The sequence below is a fragment of the Xyrauchen texanus genome, chromosome 9 (assembly GCF_025860055.1).
Source record: "Xyrauchen texanus isolate HMW12.3.18 chromosome 9, RBS_HiC_50CHRs, whole genome shotgun sequence".
Taxonomy (NCBI): domain Eukaryota; kingdom Metazoa; phylum Chordata; class Actinopteri; order Cypriniformes; family Catostomidae; genus Xyrauchen; species Xyrauchen texanus.
The window spans coordinates 42802903-42823015 of NC_068284.1; the positions used below are offsets into that span (position 1 = coordinate 42802903).

A 20113-nucleotide genomic window follows, 5' to 3' on the forward strand; every position below is an offset into this window, starting at 1 on the left:
AGTATAATCTGACAGCACTGGAACCATGAATTTGCTTTACCTCAGATTTTCGTGGCTTGTATAGCTAATGAACATGTACATTCTCGAGTTGATTAACAGGCGATTTTTCTATCCAAAAGGTGATTGGCTCTTTTACCTGTAAGGTGGGACTTCCTTTCTACATCCGTTGACTGTTCATAGTAATAGAAGTTCCCATCTCTGCTAAAGAGTCTCTGGTATTAATGGGCAAAAGCAGACAAAAGAATGAGAAGACATGCATACAATCTCTTACTTTGGTCAGATGTGTGAATTGTAAATTTAATTCCTTTTGTAGACCAATTAAACAAACAAAATAAAAAATCCCATGATATGTTCTTGGAAAATGTCACTATGCCAATGATCGTACAGATGTAGGTAAATTTGCACAAGTTTGCTAATAACTGCACGCCAGTGTGTTCATGTTGACAGATCTTGACTGACTGAACTTCATAAACAGAATTAGCTGTCGGCCTTAATAGTAGTAGTAAGAAGGTGTTTAGCAGACAAAAAAGAAATTTTCCTTAAAGTTTGCCCAGGCGAGCTGTTAGGAACCACCGAAACGAATGCGAAAGCCCCTTCTTTTTGGCTAAATTTTGTTCTAAATGATGTCACACCCATTTGTTCTTTGATTCCGTAGGGAGTATATTGGGGCATTAATCAGTACAGATACTACTAAGAGTGAACAGCACAGATGCTACTAAACACTGATGTGACCTTCAGCACATGTACATCGCTGTTCATTTGATTGTACATTTTAATCTGCCATTTTGTCCTAACCAGCTGCGACCACAAGTAGAAAGACATTTTGTTGGTCGCTTGGTTTCTGTTTTTGTAGCCCTGCCCACAATGGAATCTTATTGGTCTAAATTCCTGCTTTGCATGGTTGTATGTTAAACATCAAATATGTTCTGATTGGCTGTGAATTTGTCACTTTACACTAAGTTTCATTTTCAAAATGACTTAACATTGGAAACTTGTCACATCACGCCTAATTAGGTCACTGTGTTACTGCAACCGTTTTACCTCGCCCTTTTCCTGAATCTGAGTGTGTTTGTGCATATACAGTATACAAATAATGGTAATTCTTTGTAAATGTGTGTCTTCCTTCTTTCATAATAATTTTTCTGTGTTCTCAGTGTGTGTTAGACATGAAGAGAGAGGAGTTTGACACTCTGCCCGGATGGAAGCAAGTGAACCTGAAAAAAACCAAAGGACTGTTTTAGAAACGTGACAAAATCTTCATGACGACAAAATTATCCATTTCCACCATGGCCACCGGTTCAGCAGTTACCTCGGCAGTTTGACCTCTTTTGGTTAAGCAAGGTGGTTGTGCACTTGAGAACAGGGTAAACAGTCAGGTCAAAGGTCATTTTAGGATCTACAGATGCACCTACTGTGGCGTCCACTTGTGATGTATTAAGTCTGTGGAGATGATGTGTCTATGTGGGTTTGTCTCCTTGCCACATTTATGCGCAAGTCAGGATTTTTAACGTACAATCTGTGAGCAGTACGTGTTTGTAACATCTAAAACGATACCTGTCTTTTAACGCACCTGTAATTACTGATTATCTTTCGAAGTATAAGAAGGAAATCAAACATTTTGCTCACCTCTCCAATCAGGATGCCCTATGGTGAGTGCCTCTATCTGAGTGTGTGTTGGTCTAATATGCAATGGGATTTTGTTGTGATGTGTGTCTATGTTTGAGAAGTCTGCTGCATAATTTGAAATGGTATAAATGTGTAGGAAACAAACTATAAAAAATCATGTGTGATGCTGTCATATGTCTGTTCCTTTTATGATTTTAGAGGAGTTTACATGCTGCGTCTGTTTTTTCTGTGTGAATGGTTGTGGTGGTGATGCGGTGTGGGAGGCATTGTGTTTGTTTATATTAAGACAGCATGGAATATTGGAGGAAAGAAATTACATTAATTTAAATGTACAGTATAGTGCCTTGCTTTGTGTACAGTTTCTATACCAAACACACACTAGTCTGCATTTCAAAGACTTTCTTTGTGGTAAAAGAAATATTGAATAAAGAAAGCATTTAAAAAAATAAATCATGTCCAAGTGTCTTTTTATACACAAGTTTTAATGCAATAACTTTGTAATTTAAAATGCGTATAGAGACTGCTTAAGTGTTTGTGCAAATTTGATGTTGATTTTGTCTTCGTGTAATGTTTACATTATTGACCTTCATTGGCTTAACTGTAAGTGTTTTGACTGCTGTTGTGTTTGAATGCATATGTGTGTGTTTCAGATGCAGTGGAAGCTCCTGTTTTGACTGTTGTCTCAAACTGGTCCAGCTATGACTCCTGTACTGTGAACATCATTTGTAAAGGTCATGTTTGTGCACTTTGATCACTTTGAAGTACAGTCTTCACTGTTGAGACTGTTGAGGTCCCAGCAGTTCCTTGCTACACACAGGCTATTGATACATGCTATAAGCAGTCATTTACATACAAGTTAAGCTCAATCGATAGCTTTTGTGGCATAATGTTGATTACCACAATTAATTTCCACTCGTCCATCCTGTTCTTAAAAAAAAAAAAGTAGAAGTCTGAGCTCCAGTGAGGTACTTACAATAGAAGTGAATGGGGGCCAATCAGTAAATGTTAAAATACTCACGGTTTTAAAAGTATAGCCACATGGCGTTAACAATATGCGTGTTAACTTTATTTTAGTGTGATAAAATCGCTTGCTAACCTATTGTGTAAAGTTGTAGCCAATTTTAAAGGGGTTGTGAAATGCGCTCTCTTACTCTCGCGCCCGCACGCACATGTACACACACACACACACACACACACACACAGGTACATATATACTGTATATCAATACACACAGTACCAGTCAAAATTTTGAAACACTTATTCTTTATCATTTATTTTTTCACATTTTAGAATAATAGTAAAGTAATTAAAACTATGGAATAACTTAAATGGAACTATGGGAATAATGTTGTGACCAAACAAAATAAAAAATAAATAAAAACTGTTATATTTTAGCATCTTCAAAGAAGTCTCCCTTTGCCTAGTATTTGCAGACATGTACTCTTGACATTTTCTCAACCAACTTCTTGAGGGATCATCCTGGGATGCTTTTTAAACAGTATTGAAGGAGTTCCCATCTATGTTGGGCATTTATTGGCTGCTTTTCTTTATTATTTGGTCCAAGTCATCAATTTCAAAAGCTTGTTTTTTTTATTTATTACATTTTAGTTTTATAATTAAATAAATGAATATGGTGGCACAATTATATTTTTGTCAACAAAACTAATTTCAATTTTTTTTATACAATTTATGTTCTGAAGGATACACCTTCAGATCAAAAGAACTTGTCTTCCAAACATTTCAGTCAAGTGTTTCAAAAGTTTTGACTGGTAGTGTATATGTGTATATAGTTTTATTATCTTCCCTGATGTGTGTGTTTTTTTTTTTTTTCTACATTATATTCTAAATAGTAATATATCATAGTTTTCCACCCTGTCTCTGGCTCACTGTCTGAAACACTCTGTCTTGGCATAAGTGCCTCCTTAAAACTTCAACGTAAACTCCCACTGTATGACTGGCCAACAGCATGCAGCCCCTCAAATGAAGCCATTTTTGAAACTCAAATCTGAAGAGAATGAACAAGCTCCACAACATCATAAAACAAAATGTTAGGAGTTCCCCATAACGCACATCCAACACATTGCATCTGAATATATTAAACCGTTAGTCTCAAGCACAGCTGTTAAAACTCGCACCCTGTCTACACCGGACGCGAGTGTCACATTGTGTCAAAAGCAATAGAACCCATTATAATCTGTGTCTACCTTGGATCCTTGCAGCGCATTGTGCCGACCGTAAACATTTGTCCCATTCCATTTTGCACTGCATGTGTTGGTGCTGCTACTTTAAACAACAAGTTTATCGTGTGTCGACACGCCCAGTGTATATAGCCTCAAGTGTATATAGCCTCAAGTGTATATAGCCTCAAGTGTATATAGCCTCAAGTGTATATAGCCTCAAGTGTATATAGCCTCAAGTGTATATAGCCTCAAGTGTATACAGCCTCAAGTGTATACAGCCTCAAGCCGTCATGGCGCTTCATCGGACGCACCCGGTGTTAACAAGTTGTCAGCACCATAAACTATTAAACAGTCATTCCATTTGAAATATTAATTAATGGAACTTTTTACTTGGTTTTGGACTGGGTCCAAGTGTTTTGAGCTTTCCCATCCTTCAATAACAGTTGCTTTACAAAGCTTGAATCGTTTTATGACTGTTCACATGCAATCTACGCTGAAATACGTTGAAGACACATCCACGTGATGCACATGCAAACTCCAAAGCACAGTGTAAACTACGCACACACATCCAGTGTCATCGTGAACTGAAATGCACATCGCCGGAAACGCATCTAAATTGTCAAAGACGTCCATCCAGTGCATGTTTTCAAATACCAACGATTAAAAATAGTGCTGATGAGCGAAAGAACGAGTCCATGATTGGCCCTATTCACTTCCATTGTATATGTATATTTAATTATTTTAGTACATTTTTTTTTGTGGTCATTAGTATTATGACATAAATGCTCTCAATTGAGTTTAACTTGTATTGAACTGGGAATATAACTTTTAAAACTGTTTTCTCTGTATCTTCATTTTATTCTCATGTCAGTCTCTTCACTCTTGAAATGTTCTGAAAGATACATTTGCATCTGTGTCTAGAGAAAAAAGTAGTAGTAGAGAGCATGGGTGACCTTTATCCTGAATATAGGCTACAAGTAACTATGACTGTGCTGCTGTTCTTTCAAAATATGTGAGGCATTATTTTAACCTGAAAAAAGCATTCGAAGATGCCTAGGCATATTTAATTGAATTGTGCATGTACTAAATGATTTAATATTATGAGAGAGAGAAAAAAACTAGATAAATAGACATAAGGACAGTGTAAGATATTTAGGTTTCACACTGTGCTGGCATCAGTTCATCTAACTGCTCTACAGACATCAAGGATTTATTTTCTTTGCAGATGCTTAAAAACAATATGGAGCCTGTTGTCAAAACCACTATATAGAAAATGGACTTCAAATATAGCATCAGCTTAGCAGAGCTGCACTTTGTGGGTAGATTCGAAAGCCTTCCGGAGAAACTGAAATAAACTCGGCTTCAACTTTTCTCAGGTAGAAGTCATGAGATAACACGGAGACTGTTCCTCTCATTCAGTTGGTTATAATGGCATTCACTGACCATGTCGTAATCTTCATTGTTCTTGTGGTCTCCACTAGAGGTAACGTGTCCAGTTTAACTAGACTTTACCATGTGTTTACTGCTTAATTGCCGATTTGTAATTTTAACAATGTATCTGTTGGCCTAAATAGTAATAATTGCATAGATTGGTGTTCCATCAAGATTTTAGCATGATAGTTTTCTGTCTTTATGTAATATAATATATATATATATGTGTGTGTGTGTATGCAAATATAACTAACTTATGTAAATTAGATGTTGTCCAATGTACATTCTAAATTCTTAAAAGAACTGAAAAAAAAAATCCTCTGAATATAAAGCATGCAATCTTAAATGTTGTTTTATGGGCTGATATTATTGATTTTTCCAAAGAAATGCTAAACTTGTCTGTAGCTTTAAATTCAATGTAATATATCTTGTGTGGCAACATAATTTTTCCACTTCTGAATGATATTTCTGTTGCAATCTTTCATAATGTTTGAGAACCTTATTCTCATGTAAGATTGAATTTTGCAGTATCTAGCAAATACGGATTTCAAACTGACTGAACTGTATCTCTTAAAGGGATGGTTATATTCTATATTAGTAAATATTCTGCCATGTACCAACCCTTGATGTTGTTTCAACCCTGCATGCATTTCTTCTTTGGAGCACAAAAGGAGATGTTAGGCAAAAAACAGTCATCATTCACGCACTGTGTGGGGCAAAAATATGCTAAAATGACAAGTTTTTCCTTGTGTTCCACAGAAGAAAGTCAGGTTACAGGTTTTGAACATCATGAGGGTGAGTAAATGATAATGACATTTTAATTTTGGGTGTGAACTATCCCTTTAAGGATGCTGTAACTGTACATTTTGTCTCTTTCTCCTCAGTGTCCAGTGATGAATACTCCATGTTTGTGCTGACGGGAGGTTCTGTTACACTGGATATACAGACTGATGAACTGCAACAGTTTAATGCATTGGTCTGGATGAATGAGAAGTCTGAAAATATAGTGCGTTTTACAAAAGAGCCTAGAGTGGTAAAACCTTACAGTCCATATAAGGATAGAGTGGAGTTCAATACTGACACCTTCTCTCTAACACTGAAGAACATGCAGAAGACTGACAGTGGAGTCTACAGAGTTCAAACAACTAGAGAAAATGAGACGCATGTTGCTGAATATGAAGTATCTGTTATAGGTGAGGTTAATGCAGGAGTTGTTAGGTATGAGATGATTGCCATTTATGTTCTTATATTCATATTATGTGCAAGTTTCAGATTCTTTACTGTAGATTCCGTTCGATCTACTGGACACACTGATATTGAGAGGGCTAAGAATTAAGCTTGTTGATATTATTACGTAATATTTAATAATTAATACATCTATTATATCATAATGGTCTGTTATGAAGTGAGTGAAATCTCTCAAATTATTTTCAAAAATCCTTCTCCAGTTATCTCTAACGACTTTTCAAGTGACAGAAATTATTTAGTGGAGGAGACCTTGTTTTTGTGCAAACTTGCTGTTGATTTAGTCATTGTATAATGTACGCATTATTGACCATTTTGTTGTGTTCGTTTCAGATGCAGTGGAGGCTCCAGTCCTGACTGTTGTCTCTAACTGGTCCAGCAATGACTTCTGTACTATGAACGTCACCTGTAGAGGTCATGACCTCGCCCTCAGCTCTACCTTTCAAAATTACAGCTGCTCTCATGTGGAAATTGCTTCCTTCGGCATTATCACTCTCAACCTGCATTTCACTGAGGACTCCATCATCTGTAACCATAGCAACCTCATCAGCTGGAAGAGTGAAACAAAAGATATTGAGCAACTTTGTTCCCTGCATGAAAGTAAATACATGTCCTATCCTAAAACATGCACACACACATACATACATGCATACATCAGGGTTGGGAGGGTTACTTTAAGAATGTATTCCACTACAGATTACAGAATGCATGCTGCAAAATCTTGTTTTGCGTTTTGGATATTTATGCTGAAAAACAATACAAAAATGCTCATCAAGAATATGATTTTTGCGTATGAACGCATCTTAAGAAATTGTTTCACCACTGTTCAAATGCTCTTTGGATCGTATCATATATGGATAGGCCTAAATGATTTCAAAATGAAAAGTTTTAATATTAAATGAAAACAATGACTATAAAATGCAAAGTAATCTCTTAAGTAATCAAAATACTATTAGACTGTAACTGTATTCTGATTACCAAAGCTTTAATTTGCAACTGTAGTGGAATAGAGTTACTCATATTTTGGATTTTAAATATGTGATCCTGTTACAAGTATTCCGTTACTTCCCAGCCCTATACATGCATGCGTAATAATTCAAGTTTAAAATGAACTTGTGCTTCAGAGATTGTGTTAATACATTATATCCAGACATGTACAGCAATAAGATGTCTGAAACTTTGTACTTTTGGTTGGGTGCAGCAGTGTCTCCCCCTGCTGGTGTGTCTTTGTGTCTGCTGAAGACAGTGCTGTTCTCTGTATTCCTGGTGCTCATGATGTCTGCAGTCATCACCGTTCATATCAGAGAAAAACTTAGAAGATCTTAATATCCCTTTCTCCCTCTCTCACACACACACACGTTTGTTTGTTTTTTTAGCTTTTTTGTAATGGTGTAGATTAATCTAACAATACCCCTAAAACTACCCCAAAGAAAAACTTTTTGAAAATGTATTAAGTCATTATTTAGGATGTTTATTAAGTTGTCAAATGGACCATTGGCTGGTGACTATAATGTAGGTAGGAGATTTGATCTATATGAGGACATACCAAACATTTATATTGTTTTATATAATGCTAAACCAAACAGTTATTTAAAAGACCTGCATGTCAAAAATACACACATGAAAATGATACTGGGTTATTTTAGGGAAGCTGAGTCACTTTCGTGTGTTATTTTCTGCTGTCATGTAAATTTGCATTGAGCAATGCTGTGACCAAAAAAAATCACAACTTTGTCAGCAGTTTCTTTGGTTATTTCCACAAGTCTGCTAAGCAAAGACATAAACTTTTTAATAGTACTGTGAGACTTTTAAATACTGTTTTTGCCAACTGACTCTTCGCTAAGCTCAGATTCTGCACTTTTTGTGATTCTTCATAGGTGGAAATTAGCTGGTATGTCTGTTAAAGACATAGATCACCCAAAAATTTTAATTCTCTAATATACTCACTTTCATGCCATCTCAGATGTGTATGACTTTTTTTTATTCTACTGAACACAAATAAAGTTTTTTAGAAGAATATCTCATCTCTGCAGGTCTGTACAATGCAAGTGAATGGTGACCAGACCTTTTAAACTCCAAAATATCACAAAGGCAGCATAGAAGTAATCCATATGACTCCAGTGGTTTCATATACTGTATTACTTCAGAAGTTATATAATATGTGTGTGTGAGAAACAGGTCAATATTACAATATACTTTATTACTGAAAATCTCCACTTTCATTTTCAGAATTGGTAAAAAAAAAGACTTAAATATGAGTTGTATAGATTAATGATGCCTTTTTGATTTTTGGAACTTGAAAAGTCTGGCTACCATTCACTTGCATTGTATGGACCAACAGAGATGAAATATGTTTCTAAAAATCTTTGTGTTCTGCAGAAGAAAGTAAGTAAACATATGGGATGGCATGAGGGTGAGTAAATTGAGATAATTTAAAATTTTAGGTGAACCATGCCTCTAAATACAGGGGGTGAAGGTGTGGCTGGGGGTGAAGTTAGCCCCTGCTGGCAGATGCCGCAACTTACCAAAAATGTCTGTTTTTACATTGGCATTAAAAAGTAGCCCTCTATTCTGAAAAGGGTGGTCTATATGCATTCCCATTCATCTCAATCTGCAAAGTACACAATCTGCATGTTGCCATCTTGGCTCATGGGCTCTCCGTTCCTAAGACAGTTGCTATGTCCCAATTCGCTCACTTGTACAAACCATATGGTGAATGCCAGTGAGAGTACTATGTGAGGAAGGTCATTGGTTGTACAGATTAAATACGAGAACATTATGGGTATAAACAAGTGAAGTATGTAGGGGTTGATGTCACTGAGAATTCAGGGTTTTTTCAGGTTCACGGTAATGAAGTGTCTCCATTCAAATATACAGTGCATCTGGAAAGTATTCACAGCGCTTCAATTTTTCCACATGTTGTTATGTTACAGCCTTATTCCAAAATGGATTAAATTCATTATTTTCCTCAAAATTCTACAAACAATACCCCATAATGACAACATGAAAGAAGTTTGTCTGAAATCTTTGCAAATTTATTAAAAATAAAAAAATAAAAACATCACATGTACATAAGTATTCACAGCCTTTGCTCATTACTTTGTTGAAGCACCTTTGGCACCAATTACAGCCTCAAGTCTTTTTTTGAGTATGATGCTACAAGCTTGGCACACCTATTTTTGGGCATTTTCTCCCATTCTTCTTTGCAGGACCTCTCAATCTCCATCAGGTTGGATGGGGAGCATCGGTGCACAGCCATTTTCAGATCTCTCCAGAGATGTTCAAGCGGGTTCAAGTCTGGGCTCTGGCTGGGCCACTCAAGGACATTCACAGAGTTGTCCCGTAGCCAATCCTTTGTTATCTTGGCTTTGTGCTTGGGGTCGTTGTCCTTTTGGAAGATGAACCTTCGCCCCAGTCTGAGGCCTTGAGTGCTCTGGAGCAGGTTTTCATCAAGGATGTCTCTGTACATTGCTGCATTCATACATTTACATTTATTCATTTGGCAGATGCTTTTATCCAAAGCGACTTACAAAAAAGGAAAACATAATTGAATCATCTTAAGGAGACATTGGTATGAAAACTGCCATACTACAAAGTTTCACTAGCATTAGAATAGTATACAATATAGATTTAAGTGCAACAAGAATTATTAATATATGTATAAAAAAATAAAAAATAAAAAAAAACATAATAATATATATATATATATTTGGTGACTGGTTAAGTGCTCTTGGAAAAGATGTGTTTTTAGCTTCTTTTTTTTAACTCCATCAGCTTCACTACACTCTGGTGGGCATGTAGTTAGCATAAATTATTTCAGGTATGCTGGAGTGTGACTGTTTTGTATGCCAGCATCAGGGCCTTGAATTTAATATGTGCATCAACCGGCAGCCAGTAGAGAGAGACAAAGAGTAGTTTAACATGTGCTCTCTTTGGTTCATATATCATTCATATTTCCCTCGATCCTGACTAGTCTCCCAGTTCCTGCCGCTGAAAAACATCCCCACAGCATGATGCTGCCACCACCATGCTTCACTGTAGGGATGGTATTGGCCAGTTGATGAGCGGTGCCTGGTTTCCTCCAGACATGAAGCTTGTCATTCAGGCCAAAGAGTTCAATCTTTGTTTCATTAGACCAGAGAATTTTGTTTCTCATGGTCTGAGAGTCCTTCAGGTGCCTTTTACTGAGGAGTGGCTTCCGTCTGGCCACTATTCCATACAGGCCATAAACTTCCATTTACGGATGATTGAGGCCACTGTGCTCATTGGGACCTTCAATGCTGCAGACATTTTTCTGTACCCTTCCCCAGATCTGTATCTCGATACAATTCTGTCTCGGAGGTCTACAGACAATTCCTTGGACTTCATGGCTTGGCTTCATATTTCCAACAATGAGGAGAGAAATCCTTAATACAGGCAAGTGATAAAATACACTGCAGAAGCTTCATTGTCTTATTGTTTCACTACAAAAGCATCAAGCCTAAATTCTGAGGGCCCATTCCCAGATAACAAAATAGATAGGAGCAGAATTTGGCAAATTTTCGACAGTGAGTTTGGCCCACGTACCTCGTGGAATTAAGGTCAAAGATTGTCCCAAAAGTCATGTGCCAAATTCAGCCAAACCCACAAGCGGCCAAAACTCACCCACAACTTTCCGGTATCCACACATATGCCACACCCACCCCAGAACTAACCCATAACTTACCCTAAAGCCCCAGAGAGCAGCCGGAATATGTCCACAGTTATGCCAGAATCCTCAGATGTCAGCCAGATAACAGCCTTAACATCACCAACCTCCATATGAAATATAATATTTTTCATATTTTATTAAATAAGTGGCAAAAAAAAATCAACTGTAGAATTTTTTTTATTTATTCAGGTCAATGAAAACAGATACTCAGATGTAATTTGCCAACACAATTGCAACCCTTATTAAAAAAATACACATAGTTTAAAAATCTTGACATAAGTATTAAAATATGTTAAGGATAAAAAAAAAAGCTGCAGAAAGACAATATAACCAAAGCAAGCAATAAATGTTAAAATTGATAAACATTAAAAAAATAAGACCTGAGCGACTTTGACAAGGGTCAAATTGTTATGGCCAGACAACTATGTCAGAGCATCTCTGAAACGGCAAGGCTTGTGGGGTACTCCCGGTCAGCAGTGGTGAGTACATACCGATAGTGGTCCAAGGAGGGACAAACCATAATCTGGTGACAGGGTGTTGGGTGCACAAGGCTCATCAATGCAGGAGGGCAATGAAGGAACCGACAGAAGGTATCGCACCCTGCTGCATATGGGATGCGTAGCCGCAGACTGGTCAGAGTGCCCATGATGACACCTGCACCGTCGAAAGCGCCTACAAAGGGCACATGAGCGTTGGAACTGGACCTTGGAGCAGTAGAAGGTCACCTGGTCCGATGAGTCACGTGTTCTTTTACATCACATGGACGGCCGTGTACGTGTGCGCAGTGTGATGGCACCAAGATTATTATGGTTTTGCATTTTCAAATCAGTTTTTAATAAATTTACATTTCAGTTTAATTTGTTTCATTAATGATTTTGTTAGTTTATTTTTTATTTTGTAAACAGATTCATATTTCGTTTTTATATATTTTAGTTTCAGGTTTAGTTTTTGTAATTCTAGTTTTGAGAGTTAGCAGAACACTTCCAGAGTGTAGACCAAAGCAAGACATTTTAATTTAAACTCGGCAAACTTACAAAATACACTTAAAGCAAAATGAAACAGTTGAATATTTGCACAGTTTACTTAGAATCTGCATACGTGTGCATAATAACAATAACATAATGGTTTGAGATTGAACAAAGTCACAAAGAACCAAAACAAAAGCAAATCAACAGTATAAAAGTTACATGTATGAATTTCAAATGAGCTCAAATTCATGTTAAACATGAAATCTTGTTAAACTGTTGATGCTCACTGTACTGACGGCGGGCACTCAGTCACTTTGTTTATATTTGTTAACACTTACTGCATAGAATATGATGCGTGTCTCAAAACCATGAAGCCAGAAGCCGCTGCTGCACGAAATGATCCAAATATGGACATGAAGTTAAAAAGTGCATCACATCAGAGACCACATGAACAGACTTCCTCATTCTGATCTAAACTCTGTGTAAAGCAACAACTACAAAACATTTTTTAGTCTGATGACAGATGTCATGATTATATAGATGACTATGAAAATGTTTGGTTTGTCAATATTTCCCAAGGGATGGTATTTGCATAAGTTTATTGATTAGTTCTGGATCTGGCACTGGACTCAAGCAGCAAATTCTAGAAATATTATACTTTCTGCTTCATTCTATGAATCAGTAAAAGGAGCTGTTAAAACAACTCTGATGATTGAAAATAAGATATTTGCAATAGATTGTGTAATTTGTAATTTTTACATGCTAACACGCTAGCGCCTTGGCTATAGTTTTTCACCTGTTACCCCAGTATGCCAGCCTTCACCACAGTAGGACCTGAACATTTTTATAGATGAAATTACTCTGACGTCACACAGCAAGAACGTGCATCCGGGTTCTTTCGAGCAGCAGATTTCAATGGTGGAAATAGTCAGCCCTACAGTTTTACTAATCTTTTAAGCTTTATAGAATGTAATAATGTCTGCTAATGTTAATAAAAGATATTAAAAGGAATATCTATGTTTTACAGTGAAGAAATAATGAGTTTTTTTTCTGAAATGTCAGCAAAACAAGTTTAAACTTGGTTCAATGAGCCTGTGTGATTATGTTGGACATGTAACAGGTTGATGAATACACATTCTCACACGGTTAACACTTCTAAAGCCTAAGAATTTGTGGATGTGTTACAGTTAATTAAAAACTTACATTTATTTACTGTATCAGTTCCACATCATAATTACAATTATTGAAAATAGCTGCTGTAGTAAGTGAATGTTGAAGACAATTTGTTACGTGTGCTTTTGATAGTGTCGAAGTAACTAAAATATTGTTACAGGAAATTGTAACAGTTTCTGACCAAAGAACAGGAAGGCAAAAAAGGACAAAAAATGCTTTATCATCTTCCTGTTTCTCATATGTTCTTATTTAGGAGTCTGCAGCATGTAGTGAGCTGTGTTAATAATTATGGAATGTGTGTTAGTCCTTTTTCTGCTTTCAGGTTTGTATCATAATTTCTAATCTGTTTACATATGTGTGCATATGCCAATATTTAAACATTAACATCATTTCAACAGGGCACTTCTGGAGCAGTTCTGGTCTTTCTCGACAGTATCACTATATAAATGAGAGAAAGAATTGGAATGATGCTCAGAGTTACTGCAGATCGAGGTACACTGATCTGGCTACTGTAGACAACATGAATGATGTGAGCAGGCTGGTAAAAACGGTGGATGCTGGTTACAGTGGATCAGTGTGGATTGGACTGAAGAGGGGGACACAGAGTCGCTGGGGTTGGTCTATGGGAGACAATACTCTCACACAGTACAGCGGCTGGAAACCAGGGAATCCTGATGGTGAAGGAGAATGTGTCTATTTTGCCTATGGATTTTGGTTCAATCGCCCGTGCTCAAAGCGGCTATACTTTGTGTGCTACAATGGTGAGTATTCAGTTGGTGATCTGTTTGAATATTTAGTTTAGCTGAGACAGAAAAGCTGCGGACTGATTCATTTTGTGCATCTGTTTATAGAAAGCACTGGATACAACATGGTAAATGTTTGGAAAAACTGGACAGAAGCTCAGAGCTACTGCAGACAGTATCACACTGATCTGCCCACCATCCACAGCTCTGAGCAACAAAACCAGATTTATAGTATTGTTGGGGATGGGCCATGGGTCTGGATTGGTCTGTTCCTGGATTCTTGGGAGTGGTCTGACCAATGGAGCCTCTTCTTTAGATACTGGGCAGCAGAACAACCATCCCAGGGTTCAGACTGTGTTGGCATGTCGACAGCTGATTCTGGGAGATGGGTTCCTGACAGCTGTGATCTACAACGTCCTTTCATCTGTCATGGAGGCGAGTTTCTTTAACAAATAAATTCAAACCAAAGTCAGATGTCTGAGTAACATCAAGTAAGCATGGCATAACTCTTTTATATTTTTTCTCTCTCCTCAGTGTCCAATGATGAGAAATATGTGTTTGTGCTGACTGGAGGTTCTGTTACACTGAATATACAGATTGAAAACCTGCCACCGTTTGAAACATTGGTCTGGATGAATAATACATTAGAAAGATTTGTGACATTTAAATCTAAATCTAAAACTAGTGAGACAATGACGTTGTCTTCTTACAAGGACAGAGTGATTTTCAATCAGACAAGCTTCTCTCTAACATTGAAGAATATGCAGAAGACAGACAGTGAAGTGTACAGAGCGCTCATCTTTGGACACATTAACACAAATGTTGCTGAATACAAAGTATCAGTTATAGGTGAGTCTAATGAGGGAGTTCAAATTCTGATCAAATTCAAAGTCCACTTGATCTAACGTACAAATATCTATAAAATGATTTTTAAAGATACTTGTAATCATGAACGACTGGTAGATTCATGGAATTATTTGGTCAAAAGGAGAGGGAACCTGGTTTATTTTATGTTTAATGTATATTGTACATTAACATTATTACATAAATACTTTTATGTTAACTATATACATATGTGCTGTAGCATTTAACTGTATGTGTGTGTTTCAGATGCAGTTGAAGCTCCTGTCCTGAATATTTTCTCTGACTGGTCCAGTGACTCGTGTACTGTGAAGGCCACATGTAGAAGTCATGACCTCAGCCTCAGCACCAGCTACAAAATCAGCACATGCTGTCAAGAGGACGTGACATCCTTTGGAATCTCCACTCTCATCCTGCATTTTACTGAGGACTCCGTCATCTGTAACCATAGCAACCCAGTCAGCTGGAGGCTGGAAAGAAAGGAGATTAAACAACTGTGTCCTCGACATGAAAGTAAATACATGTCCCAACCTAATACATGCAAAAACACACAAACCCACATATAAACTAGCAGTAGTAGTTGTGTAAAGAAATTAAATGAAGACATTTTTACGAATTAAACGTTCTTCAGTGATTGCGTTAATAATTTCTAAACAGACCTTTGTAGCAAGAAGATGTTTTTGTAACTTTGTTTTAGGTGCAGCAGTGTCCCCCTCAGCTGGTGTGTCTTTGTGTCTGCTGAAGACAGTGCTGTTCTCTGTATCTCTGGTGCTTATGATGTCTGCAGTCATCACTGTTCATATCAGAGAGAAACTGAGGAAAAAGGAGACTTGAAGTCAAAATTGTACTTTTGATTAAGATACTAGGGCAATTTCAGTCACTTTGTTGTCTTCTGTTGGCATGTGAATGTACATTAATACATTATTTTGTGATTATCACAATGTTAGCTAAACACATCTTCTGATCCCTCAAAATATTCTTACAGTTTTTTGGTTTGTCAGGTAAAGAGATTCATTATGTTCTGTATATCAGTGTTTCCCAACCTTTTTCCTGAAACGGCAAACATTTTACAATTAAACAAATCCCATGGCACACCTCTCTATCCCACTGTCCCACATAACCATCATTGATCGTTTTCCTTTTCAAGAACTTCCATGTTTTCTGTCCATTTTAGTTGCATGTTTACGTAGGTATGGTTTCTTTCTTTCTTTCTTTCAAGTGGCACAGCAAATAATTTGTATTTATGTATTTATTTACATGGCTCCAGACTAATATTTAAAGTGGTAGCACCAGTGTTAAATTCTACAAACGGTCGCACCAGCACTTGAGTTGGTCTCCGGTCCAACTGATAGAAAAGTTGTTTTCTTTCACTGTTTCTTTTTATCAGGATCTTGATTGGTTAAACGGTCATCTGATGACAAACAAAGCCTTTTTCTACAATGAGAGGGCATTAGAAAGGATTTTACACAGAAGGAAAGTTCCATTGTATCCAAAGTTTTATCTGTGACATTTGCAGTAAGATCATAGTAACCCAAAGTAAAGCCATGATTAGCAGTATCTATAAAACAAATTATGGCATTTTTCGTGAGAAAAACACATCCAGAAATTAAATTGTATTCTCTCACTATTATATTGATATAAACCGATGGTAAAAAAAAATATTTACAATTTCTGTCTGTTCATTGTGCAGATTTCTTCTTTATTCCTTGTCAATGCTGTTTCGAATGCTTGGGCCGTTTACTAAAATTTTTAACTGGTTTAATCATTGACACATTATATGGGCTTTTGTGAAAAATATTAAATTGCACATGCTGTTCTGCTGCATGTGTGTGTGTGTGTGTGTGTGTGTGTGTGTGCGTGTGCTTCTGACCTTCCATATGTGCTCAGTTGACCCCAGATGCAGGCTGCAGTGCGCACGATAGTGAGTCAATATATTTAGCAACTGCTGACCGTTTTCTCTTCCTCTATCATGTTCTGCATACTTATTTCTGTGATCTGATTAAGGTCACTCCCGTCCAACAAGGTCAAGCCGCATCACGGCTGGAACATCTGTATATGGCTTCTTTTCTGTACGCCCATTTTCTCCTTGTTACCGCTTTCCCATTGGCTGCTTATTGTCTCATGAAAATATAAATGACATGCTTGCTCTAATAAACGTTGAGTAGATTGAATACAGACCGACTGTGTGTTGTTGTTCTTTCTACTACCTTTGCAAATTCTCCAGAGACTCACGAATCATGACTCACTGGGCACGAACATAGAAAGACGGGACCGGGGAATTGGAGATCGCAACTAGATCCAAAATATTCCTAACAGCTTTCATAGAGGTTTTCAACAAATAATTAACGCTGAATTTGTGACTCAGCCCGTGCTTCTTGCAGCTCTGTTTATGATGAGGATTTCCTTGGCTGGGTCCGAAGAAAGTCTTTGTCTGTTGCATTGATGGATGGTTGATAGAATTACCAGGTCACACCCCGGAAGTGAGGGCTCCTGCAAGGGAGACTCAGGACTCCCCGTTACATGTGTGCAAGAAGAAGAATGAAGAACAGCGAGCAAAGTTTGCTTGTTGCAGGGGGGTTGTGTTGCAGTTGATCATAGCCTACCCCAAAGGTGTCTTAAGCCAATCAGAAGTGTCTTTTGCTATGTCACTCACATGGTCAATTCTGTCCTCCCCTCAAAATTATTAATTTAGGACCTATTGTTCTAAGGCGGGGGTCGGGAGCCTGTGGCTCGCCACCGTTCACCAACTCCGTTTGTTTAAAACTTTCTAGTGATAATTTTCCAACAGAAATTGTGGGTGTGATTTGCAAAGCTTGAAATCAATGACACTGTTTTGATTTCCTTAATCTTTTTGTCGTACAGCCTACTCCTGGTGAACAAGGTTTGAAATGAACACCCGCCAAATGTTGATTATCATGCAGAGTATTTTGCTGATGTACCAGCCACTGTGGACCTGTAAGACTTCTCGAACAGATATATTACAAGACATTAGACACAAAGATGTGTGTTTGATGAACTGTGATTCTATTTTGAAGAACAGAAGAAAGAAAAGCCACCGATGCGCATCTGATTTGATGTGTGCACAGTGAGCTCCACTGTTCACGAGTGCAATGAAAGCGCTTCTCCAAGACACACACATGTATATATTGTTCTGGGCCTTGTTTCCCAATATCTATTGATCTTAGCTGTTAATATCATTTTCTATGAGTGATTTTATGAACGTTAGTTATTTTTTATGTGCACCCAGGGTGTGGTATAGCATCCGCCATCCGCAAAATGCAACGAGGCTCAATCCAGTTTGCGAGCTCCTCGTCCAAATGTATTTCAAGCAGGAGTAATTTTGCTCATCTACCCACAACAGGTGGGTGACCTGTAAGACGTCTCGGCGTGGCACATGACAAGAAATGCTGGATGTGCTTGAAGAATCGCACTTTATTATATTTTTAAGAACAGACAAAAGAAAAGCCATCAGTGCTCGTGTCTGATTCGTTGTTTGTTCGGGGCATGCAGCGAGACGTTAGCGCATGTAAAGAGTTATCACTCCTTTTTCTCTATTTCTTGGACTGAAAACTGTTTGGAAGAATAATGTAATCTATGAGAATGCTGCAAATGATATCAGATCATCTCATGATGTACTGTGAGTTTTGCTTAATTTCAACGGAGCGGTTCACTCTTAGACATTGTGAACGCAACTCTGTAGGTTGAGTAATATAGTTCTTTGTATTAAAGAAACAAAGACGAAAGTGATTAAATCATAAAGTAATACAAAACATGTTCACATTGAACATAAAATTTAGTTCTATTTAATTTTCTTTAGGCAGCATAAACTGTATTACCATTTAATAAGAACGCAAGGAATTTATTAGGCTTATTTATTATGAAGATTATTATAATTATCTTTACATTTATAATTGTCTTTATAATTTGTAACTATATGAAATTGTTCACCTGTCGTGATACTTGCGTGATGACAAATGGGGCCGTTGGAGAAATGTTTGGATTTGGGGAGGTGGATGTATATAATATTTTTTAATCACTTTGTTATTTTAATTGCTTTTTTCATTTAATTTAAAGTGCAATTTGAATTTAGAAATGTCTTTGTGTTTCAATAAATGTATTTAATATTTAAAGAAAAATCAATAAAGCAAAAAAATTCACCAACCTTGGGGGTTGACCATATAATCGGATATGGCGATATTTTAAATGTGATTATCATTCAAATATTTTTTTTTTATATCGCCCAGCCCAAAAGGAAATAATTTTTTCATGAACAATTGTAAAATGAAGTAATATAATGGAGACCCAGCACAAACACGTTGTTCTTAATTCCATATTGCAACATGTAACCTATTAATTGTTGCATATTTGTTTGTTTTTGAGCAATATAAACATTTTATTTTATTGAAAATGTTGTTTTTGAAAATAGTAAATTATTAGTTCGTGGTAGGGCTCTTTCGAAAAAATGCATCAACCAAAAATTTTAAAATTGACTCCTAAGTGAAAAAAGGATCCCGACCCCTGGTCTATGGTTTGGAAGTTTCCCGCTCAAAAAGTGAACATTTGAATCATGACTTTCAAAAGAGAACTACAACTGCAAATAACCCAAACATACTTCACACATCACTCAAAATAGAAATGACATACCAAACACTTGCACTTATTAAATTACAGTTATTGTTATTGTTAAACCTGGATAATACATAACACATTATGAGAAACATCTTTGTCGGGGTCATCTGCAGAAGATGAATATGTCAATTTTTTGTAAAATCCTAAACAGGCTGCGTATTTGGATAGTAGTGAAATAAGAAAAGTCCAAAGTTCATGCATCATGATTTGTATAATAATTTTAAGTGTATAGAGTTGGTTATATTGAAGAATAATGGAGGTTTCTATGGTGGTCATAGAACAGTTCAGTCATGTGATGAGTTAAGTTGGTGGTTTATCGGATTAAGAACATATGTACTGATTATGATTGTCAATACATCTGCACATCACATCAGTTTAAACTTTAGCACATTTTGGAAATGATGCTGTAATTGCTGTTGCTGCCAACACACAGAAATCATGTCAGGGAACTGTACTGCACGGAGACACATGAACTATAAGTTGTCAGTGATGAATGTATACAGTATATAAATATTTATGACAGAGTGGTGGTGGCGTAGTGGCTAAAGCACAGGGCTGTTAATCAGA

At 37.0% G+C, this 20113-nt stretch overlaps 3 protein-coding genes and 1 long non-coding RNA gene across 6 annotated transcripts in view; 3 read left to right on the forward strand and 1 right to left on the reverse strand.

Moving 5' to 3' along the window:
• LOC127648983 (supervillin-like) overlaps positions 1 to 2079 on the forward strand; it is a 57587-nt gene extending 55508 nt beyond the window's left edge. For all 3 annotated transcript variants that reach the window (XM_052133848.1, XM_052133847.1, XM_052133849.1), the window contains one exon: positions 1155 to 2079. Coding sequence is in view for 2 of the 3 variants with exons in the window: in XM_052133847.1 (XP_051989807.1) it covers positions 1155 to 1241 (87 nt within the window). In the remaining variant the exon portion in view is untranslated. The remainder of the gene's footprint in view (positions 1 to 1154) is intronic.
• A 3474-nt stretch (positions 2080 to 5553) lies between these two features.
• On the forward strand, positions 5554 to 7808 carry LOC127649738 (SLAM family member 5-like). Its single transcript, XM_052134965.1, has 4 exons — positions 5554 to 6032; positions 6122 to 6430; positions 6816 to 7082; positions 7684 to 7808. The coding sequence occupies exons 1-4, from the start codon at positions 5816 to 5818 to the stop codon at positions 7806 to 7808; spliced, it is 918 nt and encodes a 305-aa protein (XP_051990925.1). The 5' UTR covers positions 5554 to 5815.
• Positions 7809 to 13547: 5739 nt separating this feature from the next.
• Positions 13548 to 16794, forward strand: LOC127649363 (lymphocyte antigen 75-like). Its single transcript, XM_052134421.1, has 6 exons — positions 13548 to 13635; positions 13712 to 14074; positions 14165 to 14491; positions 14591 to 14905; positions 15167 to 15430; positions 15615 to 16794. Exons 1-6 carry the CDS (start codon positions 13602 to 13604, stop codon positions 15749 to 15751), a joined length of 1440 nt encoding a protein of 479 aa, XP_051990381.1. The 5' UTR covers positions 13548 to 13601; the 3' UTR covers positions 15752 to 16794.
• LOC127649364 (uncharacterized) lies at positions 14364 to 16931 on the reverse strand. The gene is made up of 4 exons (XR_007971285.1): positions 16788 to 16931; positions 15577 to 15730; positions 15149 to 15387; positions 14364 to 14499 (listed from the first exon to the last, which is right to left on the reverse strand). It is a non-coding gene; the product is annotated as an uncharacterized LOC127649364 (long non-coding RNA).
• Positions 16932 to 20113: the final 3182 nt, after the last annotated feature.